General features: G+C 44.7%; 1 protein-coding gene across 2 annotated transcripts in view; it reads right to left on the reverse strand.

The window, feature by feature from the left end:
• The window catches only part of LOC308328519 (C-terminal-binding protein 2-like), a 242,381-nt gene that overhangs the window by 40,070 nt on the left and 176,505 nt on the right, over positions 1-25,806 (reverse strand). Inside the window, exon 2 of one of the 2 annotated variants that reach the window (XM_080782397.1) lies at positions 23,020-23,196. The exons of the other annotated variant lie outside the window; for it this stretch is intronic. Coding sequence (XP_080638523.1) covers positions 23,020-23,077 — 58 coding nt within the window. The 5' untranslated portion in view covers positions 23,078-23,196. The remainder of the gene's footprint in view (positions 1-23,019; positions 23,197-25,806) is intronic. 2 annotated transcript variants of the gene reach the window in all.

Below are 25,806 nucleotides of genomic sequence, written 5' to 3' on the forward strand. Positions count from 1 at the left end.
TTCTAAAGTTGCTAAAATGTGTCCAAAAATATTTACATTATTATTTATGTATTATTTACATTTGTATCAATTAAAAAGTTATTTGTGCTTATTCTTTTGCTTACAACAAGTTAAATGCTGACTGATAGAGAAACAAAATATCGGTCAAAAACATTGGTAATCCGACGATTAAAGTGAAACCGTGGTTGGAATTAATCCCAGAAATCTGTCATCGGACGGACTTGTAAAGCCTACATGTATAGTCTCTGTCTGGGGTTCGATGCTTTCTTAATTCATCCCTCCTCTCATTCCTCATACTGCTCTGTCCGCAAGGCGGGCTTCAACCCACAACAACCACAGTCATGAATGAATGTGCTGAGCTCCGTGCGGCAGGCTCATTGGGGGCGATGTGGGGGGGGGGGCATTTTTCTCCCATTACTGTACCTCAGCTGCCTCATATTCTTCTAGTTTTGAATGGGAGGAGTATAAGGTCAGTCACAGTAGACTAGAGTCACTTTCTACAAATAATCCACTTCCACAAAGAAAAGAGAGTGAGAAAAGACAGACGTTCCAAGTGTATGAGACAGAGAATGGCAGCAGAGAATAGAATTGATCTCAACAGTGCAGGGAAAGATCCAGAGAAAGCGAGCTGGAGAGATAATGAGTGGTGAATGCTTGTTGTAGATCAAATCTCTCAAGAGAAAACGAGAGAGGGGGAGGGCGGGATGGAGAGAGCGAGAGAATGAGATTGACTTCATATACTACCATTAATGCAGAGGGAAGAATCACTTCCTGATATTACAAGGAACATCTGGCAGGCAGGCTATAGCTCTGCCCTGTGACATTAACAGGTTTCAATGACCCCTGCTAACACTGGCGTGCACTGTGCACGTCAATATGCATGCATGCACATGGGCACATTCTGATACACACACTCAAACAACTGCAATGTACAGGCTGGATAACCTGCATACTTCACTGAATAAGATGTAAATTAAGTTAAAAACACAATATTTGCTAAATATAATCTCTTGCACTCAAAGCGATAGCTACAGCTGCCAAGGTCATACTGTAGCACCAGTAATTCCATTTTCTCAAATAAGAAAAAAAAAAAAGAAAGCTCTGTATGTCAGTCAGCTCTTAGAGAACAGCCAAACTGACTGACCTGCAGCATAATAATAACTATACAGCCACTGACCACCAGGCCAGATTAAGGTCAAAGCTTCACCCTCACAAAGTGTCAATTCTGCAGTGACAGCTAGCGTCATTGAAATGGTCTAAATCAACGTCAACTACAAGACAACAGATGACAGCATCAACCCCCCTCTCTCTCTCTCTCTCTCTCTCTCTCTGTTAATCCCTCACGCACTACAATGACCATGTGTGGGTCTGAACTGAACCTCTTTAATGCATAATCTGCCATTTCCAGAACAAACATCATCTTCCCCCGTCATCCTCGTTCGTGCTAGGCCTCAACAACAGAGCACGGTTGGCCAGCACGCAAAGGAAGCTGCATCTTACTAACCTAGGTTGGCATCAGGTAGCTTGGCAAGGGTCCATGGATGGGAGTCCACACACACTGCACCGCCTATCTGAAGGAATGGAAGTTCCTACACTACCATATATGGGTATTATGTAGGGTTAGGGGGTGGGGTCTGGAGCGTGAATCCCCTGTCAACCATATATGGGTGGGGTTTTGCTTGAGGGGGCGTTATGTGGGCCATCATATACAGAGGGGGAGATGCAAGCCAAAAGTGAGTTTACAACATGGGACGCTATTAACATAATGAGGAATTCTGTCCCATGTAATGAATTGTCTGAGCTTGTGAGCATACAGCATCAGGGGCAGTGTGTATGATAAGCTTCCGACTAATTGGATTTTGAGGAATGTCGCATCATTGCCACTACTGCTACAATGTCATTTTTACTAACCAACTACATATTTGCATAGAGTCTGCAATGCCGGAGTGACACTGATTGCATCTAGGCTGCAAATAACTGTGTCGCCCTTGAAAGGGGTGCCTTAAACTAATCATCTATCTCCATTAAAAAGAGGTGAATTAATTATTACATTCCATGTGTGTAGATGCTTTAACTCAGGCTTTAGCATATTTTACATTTGCCACCGTTTCAGATATTATTAAACAAACATCAAACATGTTGCCTAGCAACAGACAATTAGCAACAATAAAGGAATATGCATTCAGGATGGCTTTGCTGCGTTGTTCATTAAACAGATGAAATTACCAAAGCAACAAATGTCAGCCACATGCAAATTTTCACCCTGTTCTAATGACTACAGTATGTGAGCATGCATTTTCCGGCGGTGTATTTGTGAACATTTACATACAGGCTTCTGTGCACAGAACCCTGAGAAGAAACCCCATCCCATGCATGTGCCGCCAGTCTAGTCACAGCTGCATGTTTTCGACAGCTAAACAACAACAACAACAATCCTTCTGGAGCCCCGCAACACAGTGAGTGACACGACAGAATTGCAACACAACAAAACTGCATCAGTTAAGTCGTATGAACTGACCCGCACTGAAGTCCACTGGAGCTTGTTGTGGCTACAGAGCCTATACAGAAACAGAGGCTCACAGCAAGACAGGAGGCTGGTATGGAAAGAATGACAGAATCTGGTGGATTAGTGTTGCGTTGGAAAAGGAGGTCCTGTGGGATTAAAGACCCCTTTCATTACATCCTGCTCAGAGAGAAAAAGACACTACCACGCATTGGCAATCAGTGGCGTAAATGCGTAGTGATGCTGCTAGTCAGAGCCTTGTGAGCTGCTAAAGATGGAGCCGTCTGCCCGCCACTGATGGTGATGTCTACTATATGTCTTTAGGGAGTATTTGTTCTCAGTAAATCGTCAAATTGAAAATCGAAATAAAATAAAATACAACAGCCCCCTGATGCAAAGTATCAATTCAGTAGATTTAAAGTGAAATGAAGGGCAGCATTGCATAATCTATCTATAACTGCCAGTCTCTGTACGTACGGTGTGTACATGTGTACGTCTGAAATCCACGCAACTCGAGAACCGTTCGCCCCACCGACTTCAAATTCGACACATGTGTTCCACACCCCCACAGGGAGTGCAGTGCCCGGTGTCGAGTCCGTCGGATAGTCGGTTGTCCGGAACCAGCACAAAAGCCTCTGCCCGGGCTCTGGACCTGATCACCCCTATAGCTCCATATGTTGTATTGAGCTGGCTGGCCTGGTCACAACACTTCATATTTGAAAACTAAGAATAAGGTTAAGGATAATTTCATGTTTTATTTTGAATCGTGGGCTTTGAATTCAGTTTGAATAATTGAATCGTTAAAATAGATCCAGGTTAAATTCTGCAGAATTAACAGGAAGCGACACGGCACAGTAGTAGCCATAGTGAAAAACTGCAACGCACCAACCACTCTATTAAGAAGTAAGTAAAGTAACCCAGGGGTTCCCAGACTTCTCCATGCCAAGAACTCCCCAAATAGCTATAAGTTATAACCTCTGGCTGTGGCCCCTATTGCGAATTTGACAAAAATAGTGAAAAGTGCTGATCTACAAGCTCACAACGTGTCATATATCCATCCATGTCCAGTCTGCTCCACTTATCCAGTGTCAAGTCTCAGAGGTTCCAGCAGAGAAACCCAGACTTCCCTTTATACCCTGGCCATATCAGTCAGCTCTGACTGGGGGATCCCATGGCGTTCCCAGGCCAGCACGGAGGTAGAACCCCTCCCCCTGGTCCTTGGTCTGGTCTCTCCCCAGCTGGGCAGGCTCCCAGGAGGCACCCTTAATTACTACAGATGCCCAAACCACCTCAACTGGCTCCTTTATATGCAAAAGAGCAGTGGCTATATACATTGTGTGTGATAATGTATTGTATGTATGTATGTGGTTAAAATGGGTAAGGTTTAAAAAAGGCAAAAGCATGCTCTGTTGCACTGGCTGTATGTATGTCACTCACTCACTCACTCACTCACACTCACACACACACACACACACACACACACACTGGCTGTATGTATGTCTCTCACTCACTCACTCACTCAGTGAGTACACTCACACACACACACTCACACTCACACTCACACACACACACACACACACACACACACACACACACACACACACACACACACACACACACACACTTAACTCCCCTTAGCCCTTACCAATCGGCCCCAAGCCACGGCCTCCACTTTTACAACATGTGATCTGGCCCTACTTGCCATTCCAGGTCAGCGGTGCACCTTGACACCAGCGTGGGCTGAAGGATCCACCCCACGGCCCCATCAGGCTATACACAGAGACATTAGCATAATGCAACAAGACATCCATGTTTACCACATCAGGAGGTTCTACGGTGAGATGGACAGAAGATGTACAACCGCAGATACAAAAGATAGCACTGTCACATGGCTATACGGCAGGCTGATGTTTCCGCAATCAGCGTTACGCACATGTGCTCCGTGTGGAGCGGTGGTGACATGGATGATGTGCTCCGTGTGGAGCGGTGGTGAGATGGATGATGATTTCTCTGAAAAACCCATGTTTCTATGTCAGTGGTGCTCCACCTTTTTCATATCAAGGATCCCCAGAATTATCTCTATTGGGCCACGGACCCCCATCTCAAAATATGTTGTTCCAGGGACCCCACCAGAAGCCAATATTTTAGTTCAAAATGTTCGCTCTGAAATATATATTCAAAGATTTGCGTCACATTTTCATGACTTTTCAAAAATAGCAGACCTGCAAGCTCGTAATAGCTAAAGTAGAACAGAATGCTTCAAACACCAAAAGGTTCCCGCCCATGAAGACCTGATCGCCGGTTCTAAAATTGTCAGTAACAATTTTCTGAAAAAACGCACGTTTGCTATATCAGTGGTTCTCAAGCTTTTTCGTGGCAAGGACCGCACAAAATTATGGATGTATTCTCAAAATATGTATGTAATCTCAAAATATTTAGTTCCAGCGGCACCGAACTAAATCTTAAATTAATAAATGTTTCTATTAACTGATACCATTACTGAAACCGACAGCCAATAGACAAATTACTTGGCGGCAGAAAATGAAATAATTAGCAGGCCATTTCTGCTCTATACTTCTCCTTGTTAATCAATTAAATTTGACTAGATATGGAATCATGAAAAGATTGCTGCATATAACTTGATCTTGAGATGACCGTCTAGCAACAACAAAAGCGGTTTATTAGCAGCATGTCTTCAGTTTGTCAACACCACCCACACATCACCTCCCATCAGTCCACTGCTATATGCTGTTATCACCGCAGCAACATGCCATTGAATCCTCCAGCGAGGTATGTTGAATCTATGGCAGAATGTAAACTATGGCTGACTATTAACCCATAAAGACCTGAGGCCCATTCTAGAAATACCGTCGTTCTCACACTTTCAAGATCGGAAAGTTGACGGGCTGTGAGCTTGTATATCTGTTATTTTTGAATATCCATTTAAAAAAAAGAAATAGAATGGCAAGTATGCTTTCCCTGTTTTAATGGGTTAACTGAAAAAATATATATATTAAAAATTATATATATATATTTAAAACAATAGCCTACCTATAAACGAATAATAATAATGTTCTCATGCTCAAGGGAGTAATGTGCAATGCACACAGCTGAACAACTGACAACAAAGTGCTGTATTTAAGTACAAGTTATTATACTTTTACTTTACTGGAGTATTTCCTTTTTTATATATATACTTTTACTATACATATCCGAGTCAAATATTGTACTTTTTACTCCACTATAATTATTTAGTTACTAGTTACTTTGTACATTAAATTACAAACTATACATTAACTACGTCCTATGCCCCAGTATGCCCTATTTAAACTTTGCCTTTGAAAATGGCCGATCTACAAGCTCAGCTCTACACGCTCAGCTCGAGCTCATGTTTCTACGTTGCAGTACTATTGATAGTTTTACCTAAAGAAAAATAAGAAATGTAGTACTTTTTCACCACTGCACACTGGCTCACACATAAAGGCACATGCAGAGGGCACTCTCACACACCCCCATGAGCAAGGTGCACTTCTCAACACTCACACACCCCCCCATGAGCAAGGTGCACTTCTCAACACTCACACACCCCCCCATGAGCAAGGTGCACTTCTCAACACTCACACACCCCCCCATGAGCAAGGTGCACTTCTCAACACAAACACACACACCTGCACAGTGATTACGAGATGGTGAAACCACAATTGGACAATATGGAATATGCATTGACTATATGCAACCGGGAAATGATAGAGTGCTAACCCCACGGTGACAAGATTTCTAACTGATCCCTTGAAACAGAGCAAGGATTGCATGAAAACCGCAATACACAACCCTGTATAAATAAGTATAATTTTCAGGATCATGGCAAATGTAGAAATAGATTACCACACAGCCATATAAAAGTTATCCTTTTAGAGCTTTATAAGCACTAATCCTGACAAGATCTCAGGCTCTATGATGATGTGGACTCCACTGGCCCACATAACAGGAATGAAACTGATATTGTTATGTTGTGTCAATGCAGCATGCACAAGCACAACAACCAAATCAATACTATTGACAGTGAGAAAAATGATGAATAGAATTGTGGCTGTGGCTTGGGCTCTTTCACTTTGAAATAATATATATTCAAAGATTTGCACCACATTTTTACGATTTTTCAAAAATAGCAGACCTACAAGCTCGTAGCGCGCCACTCGGTGGCACGCTATGAGCTTGTAGATCTGCTAATTTTTCAATAGCTAAATTATAACATAATGTTTAAAACACCAAAAGGGGTTCCCGCCCCAAAATGGGTTAAGCACAATGCAACATCCAGAAGCAAACCTCACAACCCATTCCCAAAATGCAATGCATAACAGACATAACAGATTAATGGTAAAATAATCAGTGAGCCTCACAGGTCCATTTGGTTACATTTGCACACTCTCAGGGGTAAATTAACATTGAGGATTTTAGTGTGCATATATTAATGTGCAGTACTTCAACATGCACTGTGAATGACTCTTTAATGGCTCATGTTATTACTCTGTTGCCTCTGCTGCAGGAGCATTGCTCTATGGAGCAGCGGAAAGTGCTACAAGCAATGGAAAATAGTGTCTAACACACATCATATGGAAAAAAGGGTCAGAGTCGTCAGACTATATTATTCTCTCATCTATCGGGGAGGGAGGAGGGGGTCTGTAACACAACCAAGAGAAAGACATGCTGACATGGCTGACAAAGAGGGCATAAGGAAGGAAGGAAAGAAGGAAGGAATCACAAACAAAGAGAGTTTTACTTGTATCTGGAGAACCCATGGAGGACACGATGATTGGAGGCCCAGTACGTCGGGTGAGCTTCTGGTTGACGGACAGCGCACCCTGGCCTTGTGGAGGGGCGCCCACGTACCCCATGGAGTTGTCGACTTTACGCATCACCTGTGGACTGGGGTGAGGGCTGTGCATGGGCGACAGGGGAGGGTTTCTGTCCCTCTTCATCAGCTCCATGGGGACCGTGTAGTTAGTCGAGTAGGCCTTAGGCACCTGCTGCGGCGGCTGCACTAACGCTGGCATGGACACGGGCATGTGCTGAGGCATTCCATGCATGGACCCCGGCATGGCGGGCATGGAGCCGGTCATGTGCTGCGGCATCATCTGCATCCCCGGCGGCATGGCGGCCTGTTGAGAGTAAGCGGACATGGGTCGCGGCTGAACCGGCACCATGGCTCCGGCGTAGGCGGTGCGAGGCACGGTGCCGGGGTAACCCCCGGAGGCTTCCAGGAGGTGCTGAGACGGTGCACTGCTGGGTCTCCTCCCCATGGACTCTGCCATTCTCGGGGAGATCGAGTGCATGGCCCCGGGGGTTCCGGGGGTCATCAGCAGGGGGTCCATAGCCAGAGTCTGTGGATGGTTGTGTTGTTGTTGTTGCTGCGGCTGCTGGTAGACATCCGAGCGGTGGCTGAAGCTACTGGAGCGGCTCCTCATGGGCGTCTGTGGCAGAGTGAGAGCAGGTGGGGCCTCCAGGGGCCGCTTGCAGGTCTGGGCGAGCCGCAGAAGCACGCGGGCCTGACCCAGGTTGGCGGCCACCGTGCGGATGTCGTTCTCCTCCATCACGGCCAGCATGGCGGTGGAGTCAAAGCCCTGCTGGATGACGGAGGAGATGGTGCTCTCCGACAGGCCCTCGTTCCGCAGGAGGGCCAGGAACTCGGGGTTGGCCGCATGTTTGGGCTCCATAGGTGGAAGGGCCTGAGGCATGGTGGGGGGGGGAGGCGCGGGCAAGGTGGCTGGAAGTGGAGCGGTCGGGGGAGGCAGAACCTGCCCTGGCGCTGCCTGGATGGGAACAGGGGTGTGGGACGGAGTCGGAATCTGGACCGAGGTGGACAGAGGAGCCGCCACGGGAAGGGTGGACTCGTAGACGGGCATGGTGGCGGGAGGGGGTAAGACCTGCTGGAGTTGCTGCAGTTGCTGTTGCTGTAGCTGCTGCTGCTGTTGAACCTGCTGCTGCTGCAACTGCTGCTGCTGCAACTGTTGCTGCTGTATTTGCTGCTGTTGTAAATTCTGTTGCTGCTGAATTTGCTGCTGTTGTAATTGTTGCTGCAGTATCTGCTGATGCTGTTGCAACTGCTGCTGCTGTTGGAGGGTGTACGTCGAAGCCATCTCTTGCCTCACACCCTGGATGGCAGGGTCCACTACCAGACAGGTAGCGCCCTGCTGCTGTGGATCCAGTGGACGCCCATTGACGTCAGTGTAGACCGGCTGACCAGTCATAGGTGGAGGTTCACTAGCATACCGGGGAGACATGTGCTCCACGGCATAGAGCGCTGGAGACGGGCACCGGCTAGGGATGCGTTGGCCATCTGGCATCATCTTGGTAGCGGTGGCTGCAGCTGGGTTCTCCCGGTAAGCCCGGTTCATCTCATGAGCAGAGGGCTGTGGGGGAGGTGCAGGGAGAGGGGATGAGGGGGCTTGGGACGCCGCTCTCCCTCCCTGAACCTGATCCCACACGCCTCGCCCCCCAGGGCTCATCCCGAAATGGGAATCTGACCTTCTGAGTGGAGGGTGGTGGTGAGGCGATGGTGCCGGCGGAGGGTGGTGCTCTGTGCGGTAAAAGCCGTCCGGTGCGCGGGGAGCCATGGACGCATCGGGCAGATAGAAGTCCTGATGCGGGATGGATCCTCGGTGAGCCATCGCTGGATGTCCGTAGTGGTTGAGGTCTGGCACAGAGCCCTTTCTGGCCATCGGCGGGTCGTGTCGCGGGGCAGCGCACCCTTGTCTGTACACAGAGTCCTGGTGAGAATACTGATCGCGTTTCAAATCCAGGTCGGGAGGACGCACCTCAGATGGAGGCTCATACCAGCCTCCTCCCTCTCCGTATGACACACAGGAGTTCCTCCTGCCTGCTACCCTGGCTTGCTGATCATAGACACTATCAGCCCTGTCCCATTGACCCTCATTCCCACCCAATGAGTCCCAACTGTGGGAGCGACTAAGACTCAGCTGCTTGCTGGCGACGAGCATTGGAGAGGGAAGAAAAAGGAAGAAGACTGTGTTTACACAGAAAAAAATGCTTATATTGCACTCGTGGTGGGTGTTTTCTTTCAAGTCTTCGGCTACAGTAACAGTAACATCAAAAAGGTGAAATGGTGGGAGGGAGGAGGGGGAAAAAAAGATGTAGCAGGGTGTATTATTTCACCTGTCTCCTGAGCTCTAGTGTGTATCAGGTGACTCCCCCTTGGCCGGCGATCCTTGAATAATTAATCTCTGGTCATATTGGCTCGCAGTGTGCAAAGGAAAGAGGACACCATACACAAACACACCACATCACACCACACACATACAGTACACACACACACACACACACACACACCAAAGGTCCCAACTACTCCATGGAAGAACCGGATATTTGATTTAGTTGACAGTTCACTCATAGAAATAAGGTAGCAGGAAAGAAGCGGATAGGTTGGGTCAGGGACTGGGGGTTGGACTGGGAAGGGGCTTGTGGTAATCCAAGCAGGGTTTATCTCTCCCTTCTCTGGGACATTTCACTCCCTTTGCCAATTGCTATGAGGGATTACCGGCTAAATAAAGCCTGTTTATTTCCGCTGCCCACCATGACACGTCACGTGGATCAGATAAAATCATCGACAAAAGACATTGATGCCAAAGTATCAGTGGACACACCTGCTTCCAGACGAGACTGATGCCGACTGTGGCGTAATGTCGTCAGCACACCTGTGCACCACCACCCAGTCATTTGGCTGGAGGAGACTTTCGTCAGTGGAGGGCCATGGAGAGGCGCAGCGAAGCAGAGTCGCCCCACTGGAATGAATGCAGTACTTACTACTAGGTCTCATGCACTGTCAGTGCACATCAAATCCACTCTGATTGGACACTAATCCTCCCCGGGCCCTGTGCAAGCAGCATGCAGAGCCAACGCACACATGCTACGAGATTCATGTCCTCTATGTCGCGTACACGTTCTCTCCATCTCTCTATTCTAGATGATGATAAACCTGTTAACAGTCAACTGATATCGGACACTATAGAACATGGATGTGAGCTTCTGTCATTCATGAGCATAAAGGAAACATGCAATTGTATTTCACTGCACTGAAAATACATGCATGGATACTTCAAGTAGAAATCAATACAAATAGAACATTTTAAAATGTGTGATCAACTCACACTGCGGTGTGTGTTGTACGAAAATGACAAGTAGTTCATGCACATAAATCGAAGTTAAAACAACAAAAAACAATGATTTATTTTACGTACTATTTCACATACTGTTCTGTCGGTCACTACCTGCGGCCACAAAAATGAGCGTCACTCTTTCTCTAACTGTGATCCACTTCACTCAGACAGACAGGCTCCCTAATCTGGATTTGACTGTAGTAAAGAAAAGCAAAGACGGAGTGAGTCGGGGTTGGGGGGGGGACACTTCATATCATGAGTTACTGTAATCCTAGGCACCCACAACCTATGCCATGAGTTTAAGCATTTCTAATATAACTATAGTATAGGTTCAGTGAATTCTGGATGACAGGAAGAATGAAATAAAAACTAACACTCCATGGACTGAGTGTGACCCTGTGCCTGTGACCCATTTTTCAGTGTCCATGGCCAGTAAATAATATCCAATAACCATTAATTTATTTACATACTGTAGCTGTCCATAATTGCTGTTATCGATTCCGCCATTCTTGTCAATCGTGATATCACTCTGATCCGAATCAGAATGTGTCTAAATTGCCGTCATCCATCCAAAAAATAATATTTTTTTTTCATATTTTTAAGTAAATAATTTCAAGTATGGATTCCATATACTGTACAGTACTGTAAAAATGTATGTAAATAAATAGATTTGAAACAAGATCATTAGATAACTAATACCACCCCCCCCCCCCCACACACACACACACACACACACACACACACACACACACACACACACACACACACACACACACACACACACACACACAGTAATTAACCAATTCACGCCCGTTGCCATAGGCGGTAACGTGAGGCCAGTGCCAACAGAATGAACGACATAAGCATAGAAGAAGAAGCGTTATCTCGCCGAATGACCCGGACGTGATTGTGACACTGTGACAGGGTCGTGGTTCTGCCCATCTGACTATTAATATGGTTAGCGCGACCTCGAGTTTTATTATTATTAAGCTCCCAACATGATGATAAGAGCTTCACACGGGTGTGATTCATCTTATTTACGGAAAGAAAAAAGCATTTTTAGAAGGCCTCAGGTCAAAATGGGTTAGAAAAGTAGTTAGACACTATGCCCATGATACAAATGCTATGACTATTCCTCAGCCCATGGAAATATAATGCCTTTAGACAGACACTCTTCCCCAGGCTCTATAAACCCTGGATCACGTGAAAAGCAGTGCCACGCCGTGAGATAATTGCCATTGGTGGGCTGCAGTCATAAGCCAAGTGCTGCACATCAATACTTCAGTGCCACTATTTCACAGTACAACATGACCTTGAGTGTATTGTAGTGAGATTCATCAATAATATTGGATGACTAAAAAGTCATTAACGCCACGTTGAAAACTACCGGTGGTTGCAGCAGTTTGTACTTTCTAGTTTGAAGTTAAGGTAAATAGGATGGATGTGTTTGGAGTGCCGTTATCAGGATATAGGTTACATTAGCTGATTAGCACTCATTGGAATGTCTCTTAGCCAGTTACAATGCAAGGTTAGAATTGACTACACAATTGGTTCTCAGAGTGGGGTCAATATAGCATCACAATCATTTTAACCATTTATATGTTGGTTATGTAAAAAATAGCAGATCTACGAGCTCACAGTTTTAAGTTTTAAGTACTTTAAATACACCCCCCCCCCCCCCCCCCCCCCCCCCAAAAGAAAAAAACATACATCTTCCTTTCTGGGGGTATCTAGCAGGAATCAATTTGAGGGGTCAAAGTGACACAAAGAAATATTATGCCAGAGTTCTAGTCAACCCATGATTGTGAGGCTTGAACACACTATTGCCTGTCTCCCTCTACGTAGCTGACACCTGATGCCCATCCTATGCATTTCATGTTTACTAATGCATGACAACAGATGTCCAGGACCATCAGTGACTCACAATGGCTCATACTGTATGAGGCGATAAACAATAATTTTTGGTTGCAATGAAACCTTTTAGCTGTGCCCATGTTCAGATTATATTATTATATTGGAGCTTTGGTAAAACCGATTGCGTGTAGTGATATAGTGATACTTAGTGATATTTCTGGTCAAAACAAGTGTTTTTTTTGTTAAAATCTTAAAGCACTATGTACAGTATATTCCGATAGTATTCATTGCTATACATAGTGTTTCTTGAATAACAGAGGTCTCCCCATCTCTCCAGCTCTTAGGGCGAGGTCGCGTGCACGCATCCATAAATGGAGATCTAAGGGTTTGAGGTCAGATGTAGAGTTGCTGGCCCGGCTCCATATATGCAGATCTATAGGTCAGTGTTATGTGATCTTCATATATGGAGATGGCCATATATGGTGGGCGTGACGTGTCACGAGGCGTGAAGTGTCACGAGGCGTGAGGTGTCACGAGGCGTGAGGTGTCACGAGGCGTGACCATATGAGGAGGCATTAAGGGTCATATAATTATGATCAAAAGTTGTGATGTATTTAGGAGGGATTTGAGATATACGTATCGTATACCTGTATGTGTCATCATCACTTTTGTGAGATAAATTTGCTGGTACTCTGCCTTTAAACATGAAAGAATGTTCAGATTGAAACTGAAAGCCATTATCATGCCTTCAGTCATTACAATACACTTTACACACCTCGCAATTACATAACAAGAAGATAATCTGCTCTCATCATTCTTCCAGGCTAGAACGTGCAGCACGCGCACGCACACACACACACACACACACACACACACACACACACACACACACACACACACACACACACACACACACACACACACACACACACACACACACACACACACACACACACACACACACACACACACACACACACACACAGTAACGGAGAGAAGACTATGGGCATTACAAGTGAGACTTCAAGGCAGCAGCACATCACTCTTCCATGGGCTACAGACCGTAAGGCTATGAAGCAATATAGAACTGGGCATAACGGGCAACGGATATGGGATCTCTTAAAGGCAACGGCACGTGGACTGGTGATTGGTTCAATTATTGTAACGCCCAAACCACACCTATGCATAATATAACGGGTAACGGAGGTGTTTTAGGGATTTAGACAGGTAAACAAAATACCAATCTTAGTGGGGGGAAAACCCCTTCCCCACTGCCAAATCCCAAAGCAGTGTATTTAGAAAGATTGAATGAAAATGGAGCCCTGTATATTTTAACTCCACCTGGGAGTTCTCATCTTCATCCTAACCTCTCCCCTAGCTTCCTCTATGTCTATGTGGACTCTTAGGGGTGTGGGGCTCACATTGTGCCAGAGCTCACACCACCCCTAGAGGCTCCCTCAAACACAGAGATGTGTTTGCAGATATAATCCTAATACGGAAGTAAATCACAAATTCCACAAGTCTAAAACACTGTTTGACTTTCAAATTCTAATGCCCTCTCTGTTTGCCATTTGTCAGCCTATGCACACTCCGCCATGTTCACAGTATCAGACCGATTTAGGAACTAAGCTGGGGGTTTTAAAACTAATAAGACAATGGCCTGGTAAAAAGCTTAGAAAGATGTAATATTGAATAAGAGAAAAATGGATACCTTCAAGTGGAAATCTCAGAAATTGATTGGGGTTTAATATGTTCCACGGCACAAACACAAACCATCAATACTAGATTAAGACTAATTCGGTATAATTGGATAATGAGAATTTATATAACCCTAACATAAAGGTACACTATTCCATTGCTTATGGGAATGTGAGGAGATTAAAACATTCTGGAGGTCTGTGGTCCATTATGTCTCTCAGATTACACCAGTTCCTCTTTGTCCTAAATTATGTATACTCAGTATTTATCCATTAAATTGTACACTAAATAGTAAAGAAAAAAGAATGACTCAATTGCGCTATGTTGGAAGAATGTCAATGCCCCTCCCTATATACGATCGGCTTTTGGCTGAGGAATTTAACGACCAGTTTGGCACATGAGAAACTAACGTATGTAATTAGGAAGAAACCTGCTGTATTCTAAGATATGGGAGAAGTTCTTGGACTTGGATATTGAAGAGGCTTTGGATGTATAGTGGTTAATTGGAGTAGTCAGCTGTAGGGTGGGGGTAGGGAACTGTGATGGGACATTGTGCATTTGTTTGTTTAACTGTATGTAATGTGTTTTTTGTTATTTATTTGGTATATATGGACATTTCCTGATGTTTCTTTGAAGATTTTGATTAGTATTTGTGCTGCCATGGGGTTGTGGGGGGGGAAATATATGTGAATAATTGCTTTGAAAATACTATGTTGTAAAGAAAAATCAATAAACATATGTTTAAAAAAAAATAAGAATAAGAGACTGCTAGGTTAACAGGCTAACTGAAACTGAGGCAAAGATACAACATATCTAATACAACAAGTAAGATAGAATTCTTTGAGCTGATAGTAGAGTACTGTTATTACATTCTTTAATTTCCTGCATGAGACCCATTCCACAGCAGGTTCATACTATGTCATAATGCCAAACCGGTCTCACCAAAACACAGTGAAAAGCACGGATTGGCAATTCCGTACATACACGCCTAGAAGACCCCAAAATCCGTACACATTACACTGAAATACTCCCCATTGGCCGTGACGGAGGGGCGCCATCTCTACTGAACTTGAGCCATGAGAGACACCATAAAGCGCGCAAGTTGCCGTGTCGAACGTTGCGAAGTTTCGGGAGAGCCTCAGCCGACTCAGCCCTGTCCGAGTTGTAACTGAATCATAAATAATGTCAAACCCGATCTCACCCAAACACGGTGAAATAGCACGGATTGGAAATTCCGTGTATACAATACTAGTGAAAGCCACGCCTCCATCGCGGTCAAAACAGTAGTAGTGTAATATGTAGGAATTTGAAGGTTTTCTAGGCGTGTATGTACGGAATTGCCAATCCGTGCTATTTCACCGTGTTTGGGTGAGATCGGTATAGGTGATCAGCTGGCTTTGTACAGGGAACAGAATTTTGCACTCACGATTAAGTTAGAATATGAAAACATATCAATACATCAATATTCCTTTAATAAACAATTTCCCACAAAAAAATATGTGAGTGATATCATCATTATACCCAAAGTTATGCGGGAACGCCTATTAAATTAACTTTGTTCTCACACTGCTATCCATGTATTTATTTTCATAATATCAGATTTCCTGCTAATCTGGTCTGTTCTGATTCTGAATGCTAATAGTATCTCAATAGTAGCTCAATAGTTCAATAAGCCCTGTATTTCTCCCCGTCAGTCAGCCATTCACGTATCAGCATCCATGTAAGCTAATGGGGCTTTGAGTCAACAGCACCACTATGCTCATGAACATTTCCCATGGCTGTGGCTGTGTTGCACAAAGCACATGCGCAGCGCTAATGTTCAGCTAGGATGAACTTAGACCACTGCACGCTGTGATGGATATTGAAAACTCAATAACAGATGGATACTACAGCAAACTGGATCCTCGGGCTATGAGATATAAACTCTACTATACGCTCTCCCAACCGATGGGATCCAAATGTTACGGCACTCACATACTGCATAGCTAACATAACAATTTACTGAACAGTAAATGTGTGTGTGTTTGTGTGTACCACAGTAATGATTTGATTGGCTGAGCACGGAATGTGATGAACAGTATATGACGATGTATGATGATAAGAGAGCCCTTCACTGTTTTATAATATATAAACACGGTCACGTCACTCTTTGACTCAGCCATAACCATAAACAAACCACATAAGCTCATATACTAGTGTACAGGCAGGACCACGTATGACCACATCACTCTGACTCAGATGTAACCATAAACAAACCCGATATGCCCATATATAGGCATATATGGAGATATGGTTATCCAGAGCCACAGATTGATTGATCGATTGATTGATTAATATGTTTATTGACAATGTTTACAGTGCCCGTCGCCGAGCCGTTCGTCTATGCGGTTGTTCAGAACGGCCGATCCGGGATCAGGGATCTCCATATATATCCATGTGCACAATCTTTTCAGAACTAAATACACTCTCCTCCAATGTCACTCATTCAGCCCGCAACCTGGGTGTCATTTTTTTATTCGGATCTTTCTTTCAGTCCTCAAGTCACACCTGTTATTTCCAGCTTCGGAATATAGCTCCAATTATATCTTTTTTATCAACTGCAGACCTTGAAAAGGTAATTCACGCTTTCATTTCAAGTTTGGATTACTGTAACTCATTATACTCCGGCCTCTGTAAAGAAAATCTATTTCCTCGGCAGCCAGACTACTAACCAACACAAAGAAATGTGATCATATTATACCCATCCTAGCTTCACTCCACTGGTTGGTTTGTTTTAAGATTTTACTGATATAAGAAAAAGTCCTTCTGTACACCTACAATGGACAGGTGCGTCGAATAACTGGAACTGCCCTCCAAAGACGCCCCTCACTTCACACAAGTGTGATTTTTGTATGTTACTTACTTACTTGGTTCAATATGGTACCCTTGGCGAGTTGTTTTGTTTTGTATGTGTTGTGTGTGTTGCTGCTGTGAGAAAATAAATTACTGGGATATGCAAGGTCAGAGTGAGAGAACTCCATTCGAATCAGATTTTGTTCTGCAAGGATACAGTCACTGAGTCAGATACCACCTCTTTCATTCAGTAGACAGATCATAGCTTGCCTTTGACCGAAAGGGAGTTCCACGGCACATGAAACAGCTAATGGCAGATCCAACAATGCATCACAAACAGACAGAAGGAAGCATCTTTGACAGTTAAATGCCTTTTTATTTACAAGGTGCTAAATGACAGTGACTAATGTTTCGATGCCAAGTGCATCTTCACCAGAGTCATGATCATAGCTTTGTTGCTTGTCGTTTCATTGGCAGATACATTGCCCATAACTGAGGGGGGATATATCTAAGACAAACGGAGAACGACATCCTCAAGTAGCTCACTGGGGCCATTGGCTAATAACGGGCATTTCAGTCTTTCAGTATTTCAGTCCAATGAGGGAAGAGGTCTTTGGCCTGTCTACATTTTGCTACGGACTGAGAGTTCAACTGACACAAATGAATGGATCTTTCAGGAGGTGATTTAGTAAAGATTTACTCACCCAAATTATTTTGTTTCGCGAATCACCCAACACTAGTCAGTATGCATGTGTTTGCGTGTGCATATTTGAATGGCACAGCATGAGACCTATATTGTTAGGGCATGCTATGAGAGTGGAATTCGAGCTCCATCTGTTTGTGTCACACACACACACACACACACACACACTTCTATCTGCTTAAACTAGCACTCGGCTGAGCCTTTTGACCCTGGTCCGCTTGTCTTCTGGCATGCAACAGGGGGGACAGCAGCAGATATGGTGCTTTGCTAATGTCCTTTTCCCCCCAGACATGCAAAGCAACCACCAAAGCCATAGCCTTGTTCTGACATGCATACATGAATAAATGACATGCTAACTACTGAGGAACACCATGCCGCAACAGAAATAAAAACAACCGCCTCCCGTAGTCCGGCGCGCCTAATACTCAAGGCCTGATTTGAATGTTAAACACATATTGACTTATGCATGAGCTCTGGGCAGCAGGCACTAACTGGAAACGGAATTACAATGCCTGTCCGCTGTGCAGAATATGGCTGTCAGATGCATTGTAATGCACACTACACACAAGACATAATGTACAGCATGGGCTGTTATGAGATTCCAATGAGATTATTCTTCTCTGAACGGATCTTTACAGGGACTGGATGGACTAGACAACGAAGGATATAAAGGCTGTTGAAGCAGTTTGTTATCTAAATAAGAATCACATCACATGGGGTGTTTTTGGAATGTAACATGAAAACGGCTGCAACGAGTTTCCCCATTCAGTCAGCTATCATACCAATAGTTCCTCTATTGAAGTGCCTTTTGTTTGTGACACAGTTAGAAGAATATGACCTTGAAACCCAGTTTTGGGTGCCAACTGCCAACTCACTGATTGAGAAACACTGCTCAGGAACCAATGGAAACTATTTCCTCACAGTCAGCTCTATCAATTCTCAGCGATGCTTCAAAACCGCCCATCTCTTTGCAATAGATCCCATCACCCCAGTGCCAACCCACTACGTGTGGAGTCGGGCCAGAAGAAATTATAATGTTCTGTTGTTGGAGCGGAAGATTTCACTTTGAAAGTCCTTTTTTTTACCCCGTCCAGAAAATAATTTCCAAGATTCATCCACCATAGCCAAAGCACAAAAAAGCAAACCCATGCAGACAGGACAGGAGCTGCATGTTTTATAAGGAATGGGGAAATTATACATTATTGTGTAAAAAAGGCACACAAATAATGAGCACATTTATAAGAGCGCGCGCGCGCACACACACACACACACACACACACACACACACACACACACCTTCTTCATCCATAGTATAAACATTTTCTAGCAAACCTTTCCCCTCCTAAACCCCAAGTCCTCCATACGCCCCACCCAGCCTCTCCGAGAAGCCCATAAAGGGGCCGTGGGTTTTGGCGAGGGGCCTGGAACACACCCAGGGGGGCCGCAAGATCCAGAGACCGCTCTGATGACTTCATACCACAACTGGATGCCAGAGGTTGTGGTGGGCTGTGGAAAGGTTAAGGAGGGCTGAGCTAGAAAGGAGCGAAGTGGCGATGATGGAGGGATCATGGTATGGGCAGATTGGGTCTGCGTTACGACGCCTAGGACATGAGGTTCCACCTCCACCAAAGAGTATCAGCAGTTCTCCTCTTGCTAACCTCTACAGCCCCCCTGGGTGCCCTAATCAGTTTGGTCTCAGCAGTTATGTGCAGGCTAGATGCTAGCATATCCAGCTAAAGTGCATTTACAGGTTAGTTGACTGAACAAGAAAATAAGCATGACGAACGACACTCTTAACGATGGCTTTGTCAGAAGATGAAAAGTTGCAAAATACACCATGCTGATGAACACTTGATGAACAGGAAACTTCTTTTTTTTCTTATTAACTTCACACGCCAAGAATCCTCTCTACAAATGCACATTGTTTGCGTCTCAGCAGCACAGATTTACATCATAATCAACACAGGAACATGCGGTCCAAGCGATCTGGTATCACAATGCAGCAACAACCGCTCACCTCCCATCTCTGTCCAGATCACACAGTTAGCTCTGGCTAAATGGCGGTGGCACCGGCTTCTGGCACTGCCCAAGTAAGTCAGTGCATGCTGGGTACACAGATGGAGCAGACAGAAGGAGAAGAGGGAGAGAGATGAGAGGAAAGAGATGGAGAGAAAGTGGAAGAGAGGGCAGGATATGGAGAGAAGGAGCGAGAGTGATCGAGAGAGAGAAAGAAAAAAAGGGAGAAGCCGATGCTTGCCACACTCTCCTTATTGCAGCTCTTTATCACACATTACAGAAGGTCTATAATTGTCCCTTGTATCTTGTCTCTCCAGCTATACTTTCAGGTCAGCTGTAAAACTCACAGTGGACTCGATTACCTGTAAATCGACTCCAAATACAATAAAAAATGTTAAATGTGGGGTTACTAGACTAGAGGAATGCATGTAGCCATGTGGTCAGCAATGAAGACTAGTTTAGTAAACTAAGTTTACCATTCAACCAGAATGGAATCCTTGTGGTTTTGTGGCAGCAGCAAGGCTGCAACAGGTATTCAAAGCAAACAATTCAATTGTATCCTTTAAAAAGATAATGATCTATAATTGAATTCAATGAAGGATAATCCATTTTAGGAGAATAAATAATTCAAAACATCGGTGAATAGCCATTCTAAACGTTCTAGCTCAGAACGTGTCGCTTTGCGAGCTATTCTTCGGCTATTCTTGCCATTTTTGTGCGACACCGGCGTTTTACAACAAACTATAAAATAGGGCTTAAGTGGTTAATCATATATATATATATATATATATATATATATATATATATATATATATATATATAAAAAACATTGACATTGATTTCTTTCCATAAAACAAAAACTTTCGGAAAAGTTATCAATTCAATAATCACTAAGAAATAATGGATAGTTGCAGGTAGAGATGTCCCGATACTGTATCGGTATCGGGAAAAGTAATGGATCGGCCCTTATCTGTCTTATCGGTGAATATGCCAGTCTAACCACCGATCCCACACAGGGGGTAAGGGGTCGACACTATGGCAGCTAAATACAATGTTGGGACATGTGGAGTTTGCTTTGGAGTTGCCTAAACTGCAAGTGCACATTTGAGTGAGGAGTCTGCTATAAACACAACACGAGAGAGATATATAGCTAGATGGCTATAAACACAACATGAGATCACGACACTGGTATCGGTATCGGCTAACACAGGAATCGATCGGAAGCGAAAAAAGTGTATCGAGACATCCCTAGTTGCAGGCCTACTTGTCTACCTGTTTAACCTAAATAAGCAATAGTATAGCATATTATGGGTGATAAATCTACACTCAGCGCTGAGCGAGGCACACATCACAATTTGCAACAATGTATGAAACAGATATTGGATTGACATAGCTATTCTCAGTTGAATGGAGACTGGAAACACAAACAGTCACACAGTCACACACACCACACAGTCACACACACACACACACACACACACACACGGGGAGAGGGGAGTTGCACCACTCAGTTCACACAGGTGTGATTCTTTTTAGTAGTGACTAACGTCACCAAAAAGTCCCTCATTATCTTATCAGCTGCCTTTGAGAAGAATGTCAATTAGAAAAAGTAAGAGAAATATTTAGAGATTGTTCCGACCAGAATATGTGATCTGATAAAGCTTACTGTACATTGGCCCCTATAAGGGCATATAACCTCTCTCTCTGCCTAAACACAACAGATGGAAAAGCCTTTCCCAGTCTTGAGGGGTTAGTGGTCTGGAGAGGTTAGGAGGATGCCACATGTGGCTCTTATTTCCAGTGTATAGGATGCGAGGGGAGACTGTGACGCGTTCGCTGCTTCGTTTAAGAGAGCAGCTATAGGTCTCAATGGGATTACCCCTGGCAGGACGGAGCAGAATGTTGATGATGTGTGGGGAAGAGAAGACCGTACTGTACGTAAAAGTGCAATTATCATTTTAAACACATAGAAACGACACAAGGAACGGCTGATTAAAACGGGACAAAATAAAATAACGTCACAGGATACAAAACTCCATAAATGAAGGTTTTAAGAAGTGTGCTTGTGATGCGTAGAAGAGCAAGGGGTGAGAATACTGGGGTTCGTAGTCGCACGCACACACGCACGCGTAAAAGATGGAAAATAAAATCCGTTTCATCCAGTCCCTCTCTCCCTCTCGCACACAGACAGACACAGACACACAGAGTCAAAGGCACTAATCAATTCCAGCACTGCGAGAGTAGTACTTCACTTCATTATAAACTCCCTGCTTCGTCTCTGCGGCAAAATATGGAAACATCAAACCCCTCACACAGCCCCCAAACATCTCTGAACCCCTCACACAGCCCCCAAACATCTCCAGAACTCTCTCACCATCTCTCTGTCCCTGCCAGCCTTCCTCGTATCCTGCCTTCCCTACTGTGCTCGCAAGCTCTTTGTCTCAGACATCGCCATCAAAGCAATAGCTTGGACTCTCACAGATCTAGGCTCTCTTTCACACAAGCGTGCACAGTTGCGCACGCACGTACGCACGTACGCACGCACGCACGCACGCACGCACGCACGCACACACACACACACACACACAAAATCAACAGTATGGAACATCTCCCACTGGCTTTTCATTGTGGCTTCCGCAGGGGTCTAGACAGCTTAAGTGCTGCCTTGTGTTGGGTGACACCTCGTGACAATAGACTGAGACACTCCTAACGATAAAAGCTCATGTGTGGTGCAATGATCAACTTCTTGCACTGTGTGCGTGTACGGGTCTGAAAAGAGGCAGCACATAATGGGCTGGAAGTCATGGTGTGTTTGTGTGTAAGAGGATGAGTGTGAGCCACCGGCGGCAACTCTTGGTGAGCCTTCGACAAGTGTGAGCAGCCACCGGGAATTATTTCTGTGATTTAAGCCATTCGCGCATGTGTGTGTGTGTGTGTGTGTGTGTGTGTGTGTGTGTGTGTGTGTGTGTGTGTGTGGGGCCTGAGTGAGTGATCGTAAGCTGAAAGTTAAGTGTTATGATTCTTGGCCAAACACACTGATGTGTGTGTGCTGTGATTTAACAAGTCGTGTGACCCTGGGAGTTATCATCAGGATTAACTGCAATGCAACCTATTTACAGTATGTTTGTGCCGCGCAAGATTGACACAGGTACTGTATGTGCACGCACACATGCACGCACGCACGCACGGGAACGTAGAAGAGCAGATGTGAGAGAGGACGCTGACAGGGCACGTCTTACCTTCACAGATCCTGTCCAGTCGCTGGCGCTTGACTTTGTGCTTGTCGGGCAGAGCCATCGTGGCACGGAATGACAGGTTCCTCTCCTCCCCCTTTGAAGTCACCAGTCCAGATGAAGATACAACCAGCTGGCTGATCCACAGGGCCCTACAGGGCTGGCTTTAGTAATGTTTCACACCTAGGAAATTAAAAGCACACAGGATATCGTTGTAGTAAGAGGATTGATATTGTTCCTAATATTATTACATACATTAACTGCCTTGTGCCGTTTTGGTGTTTTCTTGTTTTTGTTTTGTTTTTTCATTCAAATTTGACACTGATTCTTGTGTGTTCTTGTGTGAGACCTTTATTTAACAATCAAGCCATCAGCTTCATCAAACTGATGGCTGCTCAGAGGTATCGTGCTCATAGACACAGGGACGTAAACCGAGGACCTTCTATTACTTTTATATTTTTCAAACATAAAATATTTTCAGATGGGGTTTCTGCGGACAAATACACCAGCGCCACTGGTTTAAACAACATTAGGACAAAAATCCCAAACAAGCACAAAACTCAAATGCAACTCGCAACTACCAATAAAGCTAATTTGCCGGAAAACATGGCCAAAGTAATAATAACCAGACATGGCAACACTGCCTCTCTACCTGAATGGGTATAGCTGAATAGATGTCACAACACCTGTTCAAATCTGTCATTTCCCAAATTACTGGTGGTCCCTGCACACATGTTGTTAAGACGCTCTTCATTGTTCACCTTCAGAGAACATAGATAAATGTTTCTCTGTGCAAAAAGAGATTACCATACTCTGGAATGGTTCATTCTCTTATTCAAAAACTGGTTTGTTAGTTAATTGTGTTCGTCTGGGATCCCATGTCCAGTAATTACATGGTTAGAATGAAAACGAGCAGCACATTGGGCCCCCTGGGTAACGGAGTTGAGAGCCACCGAATTCCCTCGTGGAACCACAAGAAGTGCACAGGCCTTGCAGAGAGAGCGGCCTCCACTAGAGGGAGACTCGTCTCAGAGATGATAAGAGCACACATTCAATTCCTCTGGGATTTGTAGATGGGCTCTTGAAATCTCCCACGCAGATCGAACACATCACAACAAGACAAACGGTGTTAATGAGAGGCCGCAGCATTGTTGACTCCACCAGGCCGAAGGCACGGGGAGAGAGTATGATTTGCACTCCGTCTGTGTGTGTGTGTGTGTGTGTGTGTGTGTGTGTGTGTGTGTGTGTGTGTGTGTGTATATCCGTGTGTGTCCGTCTGTGTACAGCTAATCTCCGGCACCGTTAACCCAGTCGATGCCAAATTTTGCACACACACTCCCTGGATGCCAACGATGAACCTCTGCCCCACATTTTCCAGAGCGGCCTGTTATAGCGCCACCAGGAGGCCGACTTTTGAAAAATTAATTTTTGGATATTACTGTCCAGAAATCCCGCAAATCGTTACACACTATCTCTATAGTCATGGTTTCAAGTCGGATCTGTCCGATATATCATATTCCATCCGATTGGCTAACATTGGCTTTCAAAGTTTGCAGGATTGGCCCGTTTTTCACAAAAACCCTAGAACCATGAACGCAGCGTGCAATTCACGTGAAAACTTTCACAGACTTTTCTACTAGGCTGAGGAATATATCCACCCTTTTCACATTGGCCTGTTATAGCGCCACCAACAGGTGGATTTTTGCAAAACACATTTTTGGAACAAAATGCCTCAAATCATCCAATCGCCCTCCAAGGTGTAAGAAGAAATGGCACCCTATTCACATTGGCCTATTATAGCGTCACCAGAAGGCCACAACCTGACCTGCCCTGGTAGAGACCTGTGCCCCGAGGGGCACTAGAGGGGCATCTAGTTTTGTGTTCATTGCTGTAGCTTGTGAAGGTCTCACCGGAGACAGCATGCGTTTTGGGGAGAGGCGGACAACAACAGAGAGACAAGGCAGGCAGACATAGTGTACAGAGTACAGACAGCGCACGCACACACACATGCACACTCACAAACCTAGGCATGTAAATAAACACATGCATACGCACCAGATGACATGCAGTAAACAGACAAAATATGCAGACACGTGCTGTGTGGCCACACAGAATCGACACAAGCATGTGTGTAGTGTACTGTAGTACACACACACACACACACACACACACACACACACACACCCCCCAAGGACAGTCAGTAACAGTGAGTTGAATGTGGGTCAGTCAGTCAGCAGAGCAGATGAGGGGGGTTTGTATCAGCAAAATAAACGCACCACGGCGTGGCTAGATGGTAAAGGAAAATGCAAGTAAAGAAATAACACGTGAGAGAATGAAATGCACTGCCTCCGTTCCATTCTCCTGTGATCCATGTCATCGATCGGACCACACATTCAGTTGCATTGTGTCTTGATAAAGGCAGTGTTTACTACTTAACCCCAAGCCACCCATCAATCAATCCATACATCCATCCTAATTAACACTCCGGACTTTACAGTGTACTAGCTCTTCCGTTTTGCATGATCTTCCTTATATTATAATTTATAACCACTTGAATCCCAGCGTCCCCATTCTGAGGGGAATATGTCCCAAAAATAGCCGTGACAATAAGCAATGACAAAAAAATCCTAACGGTTTTCTGAAAAACGTGTGTTTGCTAATTATGTCGTTACTGTCGGGCAGAAACCTCTCATCGTCATATTCTACATTTCTGTGGAGGTTTTTTTACGTAAATTAACGCCCTTACTTAATCGTACTACAGCGTCACACAAAAGTATCAGAAGTAGCAGATCA

The sequence above is a fragment of the Protomyctophum bolini genome (assembly GCF_963924005.1).
Source record: "Protomyctophum bolini genome assembly, chromosome: 14".
Lineage (NCBI taxonomy): Eukaryota > Metazoa > Chordata > Actinopteri > Myctophiformes > Myctophidae > Protomyctophum > Protomyctophum bolini.